The sequence below is a fragment of the Puma concolor genome, chromosome A1, assembly GCF_028749965.1.
Source record: "Puma concolor isolate L17-30 chromosome A1, mPumCon1.1.hap2, whole genome shotgun sequence".
Taxonomy (NCBI): domain Eukaryota; kingdom Metazoa; phylum Chordata; class Mammalia; order Carnivora; family Felidae; genus Puma; species Puma concolor.
This window is the reverse complement of record NC_141667.1, coordinates 194,318,679-194,335,159: the sequence shown is the minus strand read 5'-3', so window position 1 is coordinate 194,335,159 and position 16,481 is coordinate 194,318,679. Positions and strand designations below refer to the sequence as shown.

Below are 16,481 nucleotides of genomic sequence, written 5' to 3'. Positions count from 1 at the left end.
ATGTCCATCAATTTCTAACTGATGGGTTTTTGAGATATTAACAGAATTTACCCTCTTCCTTCTGAATTTTGAGACAAGAGTCAGGTAGGTGTCTAAATAACAGCACTAACAGAGCTATTTTGCCATTCTGATAGAGCTGAATTGGAGAACTCATCTTGGACCTATGATAGCTGGTAACACTATTGGCAATGACCTATATCATCTCTTGCTTCTACATTTACCTGACAACTAATAACTCTATTTCTGAAAACTGACCCTGGTTTACCATTAAAACTAGGGATAAAATTGAAGGACAACAAGAAAAATCTTATTAAAATTCTTACTATACTGTAAAAGGATCAGTCAACAAATATATGCATATTACAGTAATGGGCCTCCAAATAGCTTGTAAAATATGTGGCTTTGTTTTAAGTCTGAAACATTTCTGAGAGGTTTCTCTTTTTAATGTTAAAATATGATTGTTAAAAAATGTTATAAACATTGTTAAATGTCATTGACTGCTTTTATATGAGCTAGTAAACCTTTAGTTTTTATGAACTTTAAGTATTTTTTAATCCCAATTTACAGTAAAATTGCCATTGCATTTAAACTTTTTAACCATAATGTTAACCTGTCAGTTAAAATTCCTTCTGAAAAAGAGTGATGTGACAATGGCAGAATTTAAAAGTAAATGGTTTTGCTGTATTTTTTTGTAATAAAAAAAAAAGGCTATCAATACATTCTCAGGACTGCACAGTTTCTTCACAGAGTAGCCTACTTAAATACACAATTTCATTATTCCAAGTTAAAATTAACTTGTTTTGATAAAATAGTGAACATCTTTCCTAATTAAAAGTAGTCATTTCTTAGGGCTCTTGGGTGACTCGGTTAAGCATCTGACTTCAACTCATGTCATGATCTCGCATGGTTCATGGGTTTGAGCCCTGTGTCGGGCTCTGTGCTGACAGCTCAGGGCCTGGAGCCTGCTTCACATTCTGTGTCTCCCTGTCTCTCTCTACCTGTCCCCCACTTATGCTCTGTCTGTCTCTCTCTCTCTCTCTCAAATATAAATAAATATTTTAAAAAATAGTCATGTCTTTTATCAAGAAGAGAAATAATGAAACTGATGTTATTGTTACTTATTTATAATTACAAAACATACTTTCCATGCAAAAATCCTAGAATCATTCAGAATATCACAGCATCTGTATTATTATGCTTTATTTAAAAAAAAAATTTTTTTTAAGTTTATTTATTTAGTTTTAAGCAAGAGAGCAAGCGGGGTAGGGACAGAGAGAGAGGGGAGAGAATCCCAAGCAGGCTCTGCACCATTAACACAGAGGCCTATGCAGGGCTCAAACTTACAAACCATGAGATCATGACCTGAGCCAAAACCAAGAGTTAGAGGCTTAACCGACTAAGCCACCCAGGCGCCCCTTAAATTATTATGCTTTATAACAAGAAAATTTAACATGTCCTATGAGGCAAGCCATTACACCTTTTAAAAATAAATGGAACAAATTTAAGCAACCATATACTTTAAGAAATATGCTTCTACTTACAAATGGACTGTTTGAGATTGTGCATTAGCCCTTTTTAATGTTCTAATGCTCCCTGATTCATTGGTATGACCTCTTTTATTTTCACTTTTGCTGTGCTTTTTAAGAAAAAAACCCACTTATTTTACATCATACATTTTAATATTTTTCAGTTGAAAATGAAGATGAAGCTGAAAGGGTTCTTTTTTCCTATGGCTATGGTGCTAATGTTCCCACAACAGCCAAAAGACGACTAAAGCAAAGGTAAAATCAATATATATTTGTTTTACTTATCTACTCAAGCTAAATGTAATTACATTATGCTTTTTGATAATGTGCAAAGTAAAGTTACTTTATTCTTAGTATGCATAAATATTAAATTGCTCACAAAATAAAGCACAGTAAGTTATAATCCTGCATTTCATGTATTTTTAAGTGAGTTTAATGATCAATAAACTAGAAGTGTACATTAGTATTTTCCTAGAATTAGATTCAGTGATAATGACACCATTGTGATTTTATTTTCACATTAATTTCAAGTGTGCTACAAATGCATTTGTACCAACAGTTTTCAGATTAAAATTAAATAGGCTTCCTTTTTCTCTTGTTTTTTATTCACCTGTGTACATTCCTTGACATATACTTGAGAAAGAGAAAGAGGGACGCAGAGAGAGAGATGAGATAGCACATTATATTATGATTAAAAGTAGGGGCATTAGGTAGGACACTTGTTGGGATGAGCACTGGGTGTTATATAGGGGATGAATCACCGGAATCTACTCCTGAAATCATCATAGCACTATATGCTAACTTGGATGTAAATTAAAAAAGAAAGAAAGTATAAAAGATTTTGTGAAGACCAAGAAAATTTGGGGGAGATCCACTAGTGATTTTGTGAGATTCTGTTTAAAGTATACTATGGGGCACCTGGGTGGCTCAGTGGGTTAAGTGTCCGACTTTGGCTCAGGTCATGATCTCACGGTCCGTGAATTCGAGCCCCGCATCAGGCTCTGTGCTGACAGCTAAGAGCCTGGAGCCTGCTTCAGATCTGTGTCTCCCTCTCTCTCTGCCCCTCCCCTGCTCACGCTCTATCTCTGTCTCTCAAAAATAAATAAATGTTAAAAAAAATTTTTAAGTACACTAAGAGAAAAATTGTACCTATATTAATCAGTTTTCCAGTTGACCTAGCTAAATTTTTTTTTAATCTAACTTCTTTCTCTCACTTTAACTCATCCTCCTATGCAAAAACATCTGACTGTCCCATATGCTACCGTATCACATCTAAATATTACTGCCAGACTTCCAGGCCCTTCCACGTGCCCCCGCCTCTCCAACCTTCCTTGCCTCTCTACCTAAAATCAGGGTAGTCTATCTCTATGCCTATAAACATCTATTTGCTCCATACCACATAACAGAGCATTTATCTTATCTCATTAGCTCTTGTTTCCCACATCATTTCCCCAGCCAAAGGGAAGGTTCCTGAAGGTCAGCAATGATATCTTACTTTTGTTTATTCTCTGTCTCTACCTAGCATGGTATAAGATACCTAGTAGAATTGTCTGTTCATCTGAGTATTTGAGGATTCAAATCTGCTTGTTTATCTTTTTTTTTCAATGTTTTTATTTATTTTTGAAAGAGAAAGAGAGTGCACACACGCAGGGGAAGGGCAGAGAGAGAGAGAGAGAGAGAGAGGGACAGAGGATCAGAAGTGGGCTGACAGCAAAAAGCCCAATACAGGGCTCAAACCCACAAACCATGAGATCATGACCTGAGCCAAAGTCAGACACTTAACCAACTGAGCTACCCAGGTACCCCAACTGCTTGTTTATCTTTTATTTTTATTTGAGTTGATTTAAGTGTTTAGAGACCTTACACACTATGTAAGAAAAACAATTCATCTGAACTCTAATAGTTTTGTAGAAACTTTGAAGTGATGGCTAAGAGAATAAAATGTCTTTAACGCTATGATGTAAGATATAGGCCATTTTATAACAAAACAAATGGGTGCTTTGAATGTATGTCTCTTACTGGTTAAACTAAATATCTGGAAGAATTTTAGACCAAGGATAGATGACTGTCAAGTATTATTTTATAGTTGGAATGGTTAATTCTGTCTGGTGAAGGTGTAAGTATTTCTAAATTATGTATTATTTGAAAAATGAGCTGTAGTCCCATCCCATTCCCCGTCTCTGCTCAGTCCCTCATGAGTCATTAAGGATGACCTAGGCTATTTTATAATTTTCCCCATATAACTGTTTTTGAGCATTATATTGTCTAGGGGGGAATAGAAATACACTTTTGTGGGGAAGAGACTTCTTGGTCAGTGGTAAATGCTTGGTAAATACTAAAAATTGAAATTTGAAGGAAAAAGTCTATTCTCTTCTTTTTTAGCATATGAATCCTTCAAAAGAATCTTTGTCACAAGGAAGAAAGAATTTTGCTGTTGTAAGCTTTTTTCTTTAGCCCTAAATGCGGAGTTCCTCTAAAATTGAAAGCAATTATTGCTGTTACCTTACTTTTTTTTAAAGAATTTCCAAAAACAGATGTTGATTCCTTAATAATTAGAGTGGAGATTCAAAGAACCACAACTGATTCATATTCTGAATAATTTTAACTATCCAAATATTTCTGAAGATTTTATCACTGAGCTATCTGTGTGCCTTGAACAAGTGCCTAATGGGCATACTATTAATATCTCCTACCAGCTGGTGCCAGGCATTCGTCTCATGGTGAACCAGAGGGTTATTTTGAGGAAGTGCTTCTCAGGTCATCTAAACTGAGTGAAGGGAAAGTAAGTCTAGATATCCAGAGAGGACGTTTTTGTATTCCTTCAACATCTTTTATTGAGTACCTACTATATGCGTAAAATTGAGCAGTGGCAAAGAGGATCCCTCTTTTAGGGTCTGACACATATCCAAAGTTTGCAAAGTCTGTATTTCACTTTCAGTAGCTATTTGTAAAGAAGTCAATGGCTTCATTCTCTGTTTAACTGATTTAAGATGAAAGCAATGTAACCTTTGAGAGAGTCTATATTTAATTCTTCACATTTAAAATTAAAGCAATAGAAACTGAAGATGCATTATAAAACAACTCAATCAGAATGGCAAATGAAATGTTTGCATAATAAAGTTTTCATTATACATTAGTCTACGGCAAGATACATGAAAATTTCAAAGGAACTTACTTTTCAACTACTATACACTATACCATTCATACTAAGTTCAATGTGAAATCTCATACATTCAACAGCCAGCTTTAGGTACTTTAGGTTAACACTTAATTGGAACAGATTTCTGGTTATAAAAATATTATGTTTATTTTAGAAAATTGTTAGTAATCCTACCATCCAAAGGTAACCATTCAAAAATGTATAATAGATATACATACGTCTTCTTGCATATTTAGGGTATTAAACATGGGAAGTTTAATATTTTTTCTTACAACTCCATCTTGAACGTTTCTTGTATCACTGAATAGTCTTCAAAAAGATAATTTTTAATAGTTATCCAAACCTTTAATTGTTAGGCCTTCTGCTTTGAGTTTCATGTTGTTGTTAATAAATTCAATAGTCACTGAAAATTTTCATTGGTTACCTGTTGCTACTCAAGGTATATTATGAAATTAAAGTGAGAAAATGGATGCAAATTTCACCACACAGTCCCTGGCACATAGTGGGTTATTTAGGAAATGTTAACTGGTTATACCAGTTAATGTTTCTTAGAGTAAATTACACAGTTGATTTTAGAGGAAAAGCTAGTGTTCCAAAAACTTTAGGTACAATTTAAGGTTTTAATTAAAATCATTTTGTTTGAGAATTGTAATGAGACTTTTTAAAATAATTAGTCGAAACACTCCCCTGGACATGAAACCAGTTTTGAGATTTTTTTGATATCTGTCAATCAATCTTAAGACATATACTATAATGCCAGTTTCCTATAAAAAAGTAGCAAAATTAGCTTTTGTAGTTTGAAAAATAACTCCCAAAAACTGTCTTTTAAGCACATTGTAATTATCAAATAAGCTTACTCACAGGTTGACGTTTCAGTGGAGATATGAACAATAACTAAATATCACATTAAACTCTTTCTGGGACAAAGTTGCAGTAAGTTAAAAGGGCTTATACAATTAAGTAGATTAACATGAAATGGGCTCTTCTCGACTTGACTAAACTTGAAAATCTGAAGTAATGTTTTTGTTTCGGTCATGATTGTTTTGAAAATAGCAAACAAGATTTTCTGGTTACATGTTTTGGTTATGCTCTTTAACCTGCATCTTAATTGGGGAACTGCCAGGCACTAGCGTGGTCTTAGTGTGCACTTCTCTGTTTGCTTTGGCAGATCTGAATGAAGAGCCTTTTCTGAAGGTTTTTAAACCTTTCAAACTGCAAGATTTACTGCATACTCCAGACCTTTTGTTTTAGTTTCTGTCTAGTTTTATAAAGAGTGTTAAGTTGAAATTTTCACAGTACACTGAACTTTATAATAAAGGAAAATATTAAAGCTGAGAAAACTTTTTTTTCCTCTAGCAGACTTTTGTGTAAAATGAAAATTTTTCTCTATTTCTTCTCATGTATGTGAGTTGTCATTTTTGTCCTTGGGGAAAGTTGTTCTTATTTAGGTTTGTTTTTGGAATAGTCCTTTAAAAAGTTACTGCCATTCTATTCGTGATCAACTTGAGAGTTTAAACCTATAGAAGAACCTAGAGAAAGTGTCATATGACTATAGATAATCAGCTTGAGACCATTATTTGGTTTTCAATAATTACCAGTAGAGCAGGCAGTATAGGTGCCAACGTGAAGAGTTCTGAAGCTAGAATCATTCTGGTACGTGTGCCCCTTTTTTGGAACCTTTTTTTTTTTTTTTTTTTTTTTTTTATTTTTTATGCCATACTAATAGAGATAAATCTCTGACCTCCGAAAATTGAAAAAGATCAAGGAGCCAAATGCTATTTCAGGCAAGTAACTAATTAGCAAGTAACTAAATAAATACAGATATTTATTTAGAGTTTTGGTGATACTAAGAAAACCATACCAAGATTGAAGGAATTGAGGCAGAACATCAATCCTCCATTGTGCTTTGACATCTCATACACAGATGAAGATCTACCTTGTCCGTATCGGCTGGGCTCTACTACTATGAAATTACGTAATAATCGGAAGTGCTACTTCCATTGACAATCTAAGAGAATAAGTTTTATTTGGAGTCAAGAAGTGATGAGGGAGCTGAAAGATGACCTTGGTGGGGTTATTCCCTGGCGGGAATAATTTTACCAGTAACAGGTGAAATTTTCATTTAATATTTATTTCTTTTTAATTTTTTTAAATGTTTACTTATTTGTTAGAGAGACAGAGACAGAGTGTGAGTGGGGGAGAGACAGAGATAGAGAAGGAGACACAGAATCTGAAACAGGCTCCAGGCTCCGAGCTGTCAGCACAGACCCCAACGCAGAGCTCAAACTCACAAACCACGAGATCATGACCTGAGCCGAAGTCGGTCACTTAACCGACTGAGCCACCCAGGCGCCCCATTTCATTTAATACTTAAATACAAAACTATAGTCTTGTAGCATTCATTTTTAGTTGATGTTGAACTTAATCTTGGTACAGGTAGAATTCACAGTCACATGGCAGTTAATATAATTACAAAGAAGTATTGTTAAGTTGTACCTACTTTAGTGTCTCAACAGATAGCCTGTAAAAGCAAAGCTTTCTTGAGTTTAGTACATTCTGTACAAAATAAATAAATAACTAGCCTTTAGCAGGAGTCATTTTTCCCGACTGTATCCATAGTTACTTTTCATAAAGAACTTGGGAAGGACTTGTTTGCATTCTATGTGCATTGTGCTTAAGGAGATATAAACTCAGCCACATAGAGGAGAAATTCTTCATTTGTCTTGCTTTGAATTATAGTTAAAGTGGATTTCTTTCTTCCCACTTCTAACACCCCGGGTTTCTACACAGAATCTACCTGTGACACCCAAAACTAGTGAAAAAATTGAATCAGTTATCAAAAATCTCCCCAACAAGTAAGAGTCCTGGACCAGATGGCTTCCCTGGGGAATTCTACCAGACATTGAAAGCAGAGTTAATACCTATCCTTCTCAAGCTGTTCCCAAAAATAGGAACGGAAGGAAAACTTCCAGTCTCATTCTATGAAGCCAGCATTACCTTGATTCCCAAACCAGACAGAGACCCCACTAAAAAGGGGAATTATAGACCAATAATATCCCTGACGAACATGAATGCAAAAATTCTCAACAAGATACGAGCAAATCAAATTCAACAGCATATAAAAAGAATTATTCACCATGATCAAGTGGGATTCATTCCTGGACTGCAGGGCTGGTTTAATATTTGCAAATCAATTAGTGTGATACATCACATTAATAAAAGGAAGGATAAAAACCATATGATCCTGTCAATTGATGTAGAAAAAGTATTTGACAAAATACAGCATACTTTCTTAATAAAAACCCTCAAGAAAGTCAGGATAGAAGGAACATACTTGAACATCATAAAAGCCATATATGAAAAGCCCACAGCTAGTATCATCCTCAATGGGGAAAAACTGAGAGCTTTCCCCCTGAGATTGGGAACACGACAGGGATGTTCACTCTTACCACTGCTGTTTAACATAGTGATGGAAGTCCTAGCATCAGCAATCAGATGACAAAATGAAATAAAAGGCATCAAATTTGGCAAAGAAGAAGTCAATCTTCCACTTTTTGCAGACTACATGATACTCTACATGGAAAACCCAAAAGACTGCTAGAACTGATACATGAATTCTGCAAAATCTCAGGGTACAAAATCAATGTACAGAAGTCAGTTCCATTTTTATACACCAACAATGAAGCAACAGAAAGAGAATTAAAGAAACTGATCCCATTTACAGTTGCACAAAGAACCATAAAATACCTAGGAGTAAACCTAACCAAAGATGTAAAAGATCTGTATGCTGAAAATTATAGAAAGGTTATGAAGGAAATTGAAGAAGACACAAGAAATGGAAAAACACTCCATGCTCATGGATTAGAAGAATAAATATTGTTAAAATGTCAATACTACCCAAAGCAATCTACACATTCAATGCAATCCCAATTAAAATTGCACCAGCAGGGGCGCCTGGGTGGCGCAGTCAGTTAAGTGTCCGACTTCAGCTCAGGTCACGATCTCGCGGTCCGTGAGTTCGAGCCCCGCGTCAGGCTCTGGGCTGATGGCTCAGAGCCTGGAGCCTGTTTCCAATTCTGTGTCTCCCTCTCTCTCTGCCCCTCCCCCGTTCATGCTCTATCCCTCTCTGTCCCAAAAATAAATAAACGTTAAAAAAAATTAAAAAAAAAAAAAAAGATAAAATTGCACCAGCATTCTTCTCAAAGCTAGAACAAACAATCCTAAAATTTTAATGGAAACACAAAAGACCCCAAATAGCCAAAGTAATAATTAAGAAGACCAAAGCGCGAAGCATCACAATCCCAGACTTTAGCCTCTACGAAAAGGTGTAATCATCAACACATTATGGTATTGGCATAAAAACGGACACATAGACCAATGGAATAGAATAGAGAACCCAGAATTGGACCCACAAATGAATGGCTAACTAATCTTTGACAAAACAAGAAAGAGCATCCAGTGGAAAAAAAGACAGTCTCTTTAGCAAATGGTGCTTAGAGAACTGAACAGCAACATGCAGAAGAATGAGACTAGACCACTTTCTTACACCATACACAAAAATAAACTCAAAATGGATGAAAGACCTAAATGTGAGACAGGAAACCATCAAAAACCTAGAGGAAAAAGCAGGCAACAACCTCTTTAACCTCAGCTACAGCAATTTCTTGCTCAACACATCTCTAAAGGCAAGGGAATTAAAACCAAAAATGAACTATTGGGACCTCATCAAGATTAAAGGCTTCTGCACTGCAAAGGAAACAATCAACAAAACTAAAAGGCAACCAACAGAATGGGAAAAGATATTTGGAAATGACATATCAGATAAAAGGCTAGTATACAAAATCTATAAAGAACTTACCAAACTCCACACCTGAAAAACAATCCAGTGAAGAAATGGGCAGAAGACATGAATAGACACTTTTCCAAAGAAGACAGCCAGATGGCCAACAGACACGTGAAAAGATGCTCAACATCACTCATCCTCAGAGAAATACAAATCAAACCCACACTGAGATACCACCTCACACCAGCCAGAGTGGCTAAAATGAACAAATCAGGAAACTACAGATGCTGGCAAGGATGTGGAGAAACGGGAACCCTCTTGCACTGTTGGTGGGAATGCAAACTGGTGCAGCCGCTCTGGAAAACAATGTGGAGACCCTACGACCCAGCAATACCACTACTAGGAATTTACCCAAAGGATACAGGAGTGCTAATGCATCGGGGTACCTGTACCCCAATGATTATAGCAGCGCTTTCAACAATAGCCAAATTTTGGAAAGAGCCTAAATGTCCACCAACTGATGAATGGGTAAAGAAGATTTGGTTTATATATACAATAGAATAGTACTTGACAATGAGAAAGAATGAAATCATGCCATTTACAGCAACGTAGATGGAACTGGAAGGTATTCTGAGTGAAGTAAGTCAGTCAGAGGATAGATATCATATGTTTTCACTCATATGTGGAACTTGAGAAACTTAACAGAAGACCATTGGGGAAGGGAAGGAGGAAAAAAATAGTACAAACAGAGGGGGAGGGAGGCAAACCACAAGAGACTCTTAAATACAGAGAACAAACTGAGGGTGGATGGCTGGCGGTGCGGGGGGAGGGGCGGTGCGCAGGTGTGGAGAGGGGAAAACGGGCAATGGACATTGAGGAGGGCACTTGTTGGGATGAGTACTGGGTGTTGTATATAAGCCAATTTGAGGGGTACTTGGGTGGCTCAGTCGGTTAAGAGTCTGACTCAGATCATGATCTCACGGTTTGTAAGTTCAAGCCCCACATCAGGCTCTGTGCTGAAAGCTCAGAGCCTGGAACCTGCTTCAGATTCTGTGTCTTCCATTCTCTCTGCCCCTCCCCTGCTCACGCTCTGTCCCTGTCTGTCTCCCAATAATAAATAAACGTTAAAAAAAATTATAAGCCAATTTGACAATAAATTATATTTTTAAAAAAAGAATCTACCTGTGACACTAAATCATTCACTACAATATGCCACATTTAAAGATGTAGGAGGTTGAAGTATAAAAGAAATGAACTGGCATCTGTAATATTTGCCTTCCCTTATCAACTTTATGTATGTTTTTATTACTAGTTTAATGTTCAGTTGCTGAGCACTAGTCATACTTTAATATTGAAGCTCTGCAACCTAAGAATATGGTTTCTAGCAGTGTGTTCATGTAAACAAAATGCATTTACAGCAAAATTGATTAAGAAGGATTTATTCAGTGCTGCTTTCATTAGTACACACCACAGGGGATAAGACCTTGTCTTCATGTAAGTAGCATCTTTTGGGAAAGAAAAGATTAACACATGTCAAAGAATATTAAGAAACATCCAAAAATGTATAATTTAGAGCTGTATTGTACGCTAGACTATGTCAGTCAGAGGAATAGAGATCAGTGAAGACTAGCATGATCAGAAATGGAGGAAGTAGAACTTGCAAGGAGCCTTTAAGAAAAAGTTAGATCTGTCAAGCAGTGAAATAGTCTGCCGTCTCCAGACGGGGAACCAACAGACGTATAGTGCGAGGAATATATAAAACATGTTTATGGGACAGTAAGTGGAGTAGACATTAATGGAAAATAAGGTTGGTTCAGTTGACGTTACAAAAGGCCTTCATATTTTTATTTTTTTATTTATATTTTTTAATGTTTTTTAATATTTATTTAATTTTGAGACAGAGAGAGAGAGCACTAGTGGGGTAGGGCAGAGAAAGAGGGAGACAGAATCGGAAGCAGGCTCCAGCCCCGGCGCTGTCAGCACAGAGCCCGATGTGGATCTCGAACCCACAAACCACGAGATCGTGACCTGAGCCATGTACTAGGGCATGAAGAAACAGGAGGTCTTATAAAGTTCAGTCATTCAACAGTTTATTACTGAACACCTACTTCCTTTGTACCAAATATTATTCAAGGTATTTTGAATACATTAGAGAACAAAATAAATAAAAATTCTAGTCCTTGGAGAACTTTTCATTGTAGTTCATGAGAACTTAAATTTATACCAATCTTTCGAGAGAAATGTCTGAAAATCCGTAATGCACATGTGTTTTGACACAGTCATTATGCTTTCTGAGGAAATGGCAATACAAGGTGTGCAAAGATAAACTTATGTAATTATTTAGAATTTTCTATAGCATATAGCACTGCTGTGACTGCTATAATTGGATTGTGTTTTTATTGTTGAGTTATAAGAGTTCTTTATTTTTCTAGATACAAGTCCCTTATCAGATAGGTATTTTGGAATGTTCTCTTCCATTTCATGGGTTATCTTTTCATTTTTTTAATGGTGTCTTTTGAAGCACAAAACTTTTTAATTATGATGCAGTCCACTTTATCTAATTTTTCTTTTGTTGCTTGTGCTTTTGGTGCCATATCTGAGAATCCTTTATCTAAAGTCGGGAAGATTTACTCCTGTGTTGAAGACATACTCCTGTGTTTTCTTCTAAGCATTTATATTTTAGTGTTTACATTTAGGTCTTTGACATACTTTAAGTTAATTTTTTTATGTCACGTAAGGTAAGGGCTGTGTACTATTTTAAATATGGCTACTAAAAATTTCTAAATTACATGTGGACTTGCATTATGTTTCTATTGGACAAAACTGGCCTAGACCAACAGTCTCCAAACTTTTTGATATGACTCCCTATTGGGGAAAAAAAATTGAACATTCACCCACCAATATATGTACATGTATTTATCTCTAAATTATATACATGTACTATCCTATGAGTAACATGTATGTTAAAATACAAAACTACATAGAAAATTAAAATTTAAAGACACTTAATAGTAACATAAATATAAATAAAATTTCCCACACTTCAGTGGATTGTTTTGCACGTAATTGCTTTTGGAGACCACCAGTCTAGACTGTGATCTTAACTTTATAATTGATTGGCTCAAATGTTCTTCCTTCTCCACCGTATTGATAGAGAACTCTCTCAAGTGCAGATCTGATCATGTTATGCCTACCCGACTTAAGGATAAAATCCAAACTCAGCTTGTCATTTAAGGTCTTTCATATGTCCCTGCCTCTGTCTCTCTAGCTTCAGCCTTCACCATGCGCCATACATTTTATCAATCCACAGCACACCTCCCTGCACATCATCCTTTACCTATGTTTTTCTCTCTACCCAGAATGCTATTTCTCTGCTTCCTCTCCAGATTACTATTAGTCTTCATTCCTCAGTGTGCCCTTTCTTATCATTTAGCACACTATGGTAATTTATTTGTCCGTCTTCCTCAGGAGACTGTCAGATCCTCCAAGTAGAAACTGTGTATTCCTGGTACCTATATAGGTTATGGGCTTTTAATAAATTTTTTTTTTTAATGTTCATGAATATCTTGGTGAATGAGTTAGTAAACACATTTCTTCTAATTCAGCCTGCTTTTCTACAGACATTGATATTTATGATCAAGAAAAAAATTCTAATTTTTGAATCATTTTTGTTTCATTGTAAATATGATAATGATCAAAAATTTTATTTCTCGTTTTTTCTGCATGTCCTAGATTTCACAATATTTTTGTTTGTGTTTTTTGTTTTTGTTTTGTTTTGTTTCTGTAACATCCATAATCCATGGGCTAAATGTGTCATTTAGGGCAATTTAAGAACCTTAATACTTAGTACCATTTCTGAAATGTCTGTGAAGAAATGTGTTCTGCTGTCTTTACAATGACTTAGAGGTAAATGTTTTAAATGTGATCAGTGCATCAATTGGAGACCAGTTATACCACCATGTCTTCTACATTATAAATATTATGTATCATAAGTGATACCAACATTCATAGTAAAAGTCACAGTCATTCTTGTCAGCATCAGTTCTTAGAAAGTTTTTCTCAATAAAATAGTTCTTTTTTTTTTTTTTTAATATTTATTTACTTGAGAGAGAGAGAGAGAGAGAGTGAGTGAGTCAGTCCTGGGGGCCAAGTGGGCCTAGGGGTTGAAGTAACCTGTGCCCATAGATACACTCCTTAGTTACCGGAGTGGGGCTTTCAAATCCATTTGTTCCCTCCTGGGCTGGAGTCTTTATAGGGGGTGGCAAGGGCTAAATGCAGGGCCACACAATTTCCTTGTGGAACCTTATTTCTTTTCCCCAATGGTTCTTTTCTCAGGGGGCCTGTCGAGGGCAGTTCCCCAACAGACAATTCCCCAGCTACTTTTATTAAGGCCAAATTACATAAAAGCGGGAGTACAAGAAGCTTCACTGTCGGTGGACGCCCTGCAGTTCCGATCCGTCCACCGCCGGGGCCCTGCCGTCAGGCTGGTTGGATAGCTCGGCTTCCAGCAAGAGAGTGTGAGCTTGGGAGAGCAGAGAGAGAGAGGGAGAGAGAGAATCCCAAGCAGGCTCCACACTCAGTGCAGAACTCAGTGTGGGGCTCGATCCCACAAACCATGAGATCAAGACCAGAGCCCAAATCAAGAGTCAGCTGCTTAACCGACTGAGCCACCCACGCACCCCTCAATAAAATAGTTCTATATGCTAGTAATCAGAACAGTATAGAACACATTAGGAGCATTTCGAGGCCTCGTAAGATAGCTCCCTTCTATTTAGAGTTGATTTTCCTCAGTCAGAATCCCCAACCAAACTCAGGGCAATTTTTAGTAGAAGGAGGTAGCCCTGGTATTAGGGCTTAGGCACCAGCATGTCAAGAATTTCTCGAATTCACTGTTTCATATCATGTGATATTTTGCACTGATAAATATCACACCATATCTGCGTAAGAGCATTATTCAATTCCCAAACAAACCAAAAAGCACCCAAACCAAATGAGCTACTTGCTGCTATTAAAATTGATGTCTTCAAGTCATTATCGTCTTCAGAATGTTGGTAATGGGTGACCTTTGCATCTGATTATTTTCTCGCATCCTTTTTTCTTTCATTGAATGTCATCCGCAACTGTTTTCTGTGTAGTAGCCTTTGATTGTGTTATTGTTCTATTCTGAGCATGGCACAAACATGGTCTGTACCTTCAACATCCATTTACTGAGAAATTAACTGTGTACAAAAAGACCCTCATCTTTCTGTGGGAGACTTATTCCTAACATTTATGAAGGATGAGGAAGAAAATGAAGATATGAGTGAAAATGACTCCAAGGATTTTTATTACCTTAATAAAAAACAGAGTTAATGATATAAAATACTGATGTTTATGTATTAAAGCTGTAAACATAACATAAAATTAGCATTAAGACTTATTTGTAGAGATCTTATTTTAGGGTCAAATTTGAGAGAACTTGGCATATTTTAGATTGGGAGATAGAAAATGGGGTAGCCATAAACCGTAAACACCTGTAAAATCTGTAAAGGAAGAAAATAGATTAGTGGTTCCCTAGGGCTGGCAGGAGGCTGGGGAGCAATGCTAACAGGGAAATATTTCTTTTGTAATCAAAATATTCTAAAATTAGGTTATAGTGTTAGTTGTATAACTCTAAACAGACTAAAAACCATTGAATTGAACACTTTAAATGGATGGACTTTATAATATGTAAATTACATAGCAATAAAATTATATGTCAGTAAAGCTGTATTTTATTTAAAAAAAAAAAAAAAAGATTGTCAGGGCATCTGGGTGGTTCAGTCAGTTAGGCATCCAACTTCGGCTCAGGTCATGATCTCATGGTTCGTGAATTTGAGTCCCGCATCAGGCTCTGTGCTGACGGCTCGGAGCCTGGAGCCTGCTTCAGATTCTGTGTCTCCCTCTCTCTCTGCCCTTCCCTGGTTCACACTCTGTCTCTCTCTCTCAAAAATAAATAAATGTCGGGGCGCCTGGGTGGCGCAGTCGGTTAAGCGGCCGACTTCAGCCAGGTCACGATCTCGCGGTCCGTGAGTTCGAGCCCCGCGTCGGGCTCTGGGCTGATGGCTCGGAGCCTGGAGCCTGTTTCCGATTCTGTGTCTCCCTCTCTCTCTGCCCCTCCCCCGTTCATGCTCTGTCTCTCTCTGTCCCAAAAATAAATAAAAAAAAAAAAAAAACGTTGAAAAAAAAAAATTTAAAAAAAAAAAAAAAAAATAAATAAATGTTAAAAAATTTTTTTAAATGATTGTCAAAAAATAAGGACTGTGTATTTTCTGCCTCTAACTTTAGCTGATTAAGACAAAATCTTATGCCAGTTGGAAAGATAGAAATTTAGAAATGAGCATATCTAAACAAACTCCCCAATTTGCTGTATAAACTTTTATCAGAACTCATCTTTTTCATTTGGAATAACAAGGCCTTCGAAATGGATGTATAGGATGATGTTTAGCATTATTTTCAGAATTTTTTGTCTGCATTCCTTTATCCAAGATTAGGAAATATTTAAAAATATAATGGAATTGTTCCTGTTCCACATATAAATAAAATAACTTTCTTTAAAATGAAAATATTTTAGGGGCGCCTGGGTGGCTCAGTCGGTTGAGCGTCCGACTTTGGCTCAGGTCATGATCTCACAGTTCGTGAGTTTGAGCCCTGTGTCGGGTTCTGTGCTGACAGCTCGGAGCCTGGAGCCTGCTTCGGGTTCTGTGTCTCCCTCTCTGTCTGCCCCTCCCCTGCTCATGCTCTGTCTCTCTGTCTCAAAAATTAATGAAAATATTTTATGCCGTGTCATTATATAACATCTTGGCCTCTGAGATTCCATAGCTTTTGCAATTCAGTAGATTAATTCATATAGAATATGAAAATATGATAAATAAGAAATTATTAATTTTTAGAATCACAGACAGGGTCTTTGGAGCAACATGTCTTCTCAACAGTATTAGCAGTTCTTTAAAGAATTCTACCACTTGTTTTCCCCCTAGTTGTTAGGAGGAAT

General features: G+C 36.5%; 1 protein-coding gene across 5 annotated transcripts in view; it reads left to right on the top strand.

Moving 5' to 3' along the window:
- PIBF1 (progesterone immunomodulatory binding factor 1) overlaps positions 1-16,481 on the top strand; it is a 214,689-nt gene that overhangs the window by 132,922 nt on the left and 65,286 nt on the right. For all 5 annotated transcript variants that reach the window (XR_015252640.1, XM_086710673.1, XM_086710666.1 and 2 more), the window contains exon 13: positions 1,691-1,781. Coding sequence is in view for 4 of the 5 variants with exons in the window: in XM_086710673.1 (XP_086566799.1) it covers positions 1,691-1,781 (91 nt within the window). In the remaining variant the exon portion in view is untranslated. The remainder of the gene's footprint in view (positions 1-1,690; positions 1,782-16,481) is intronic.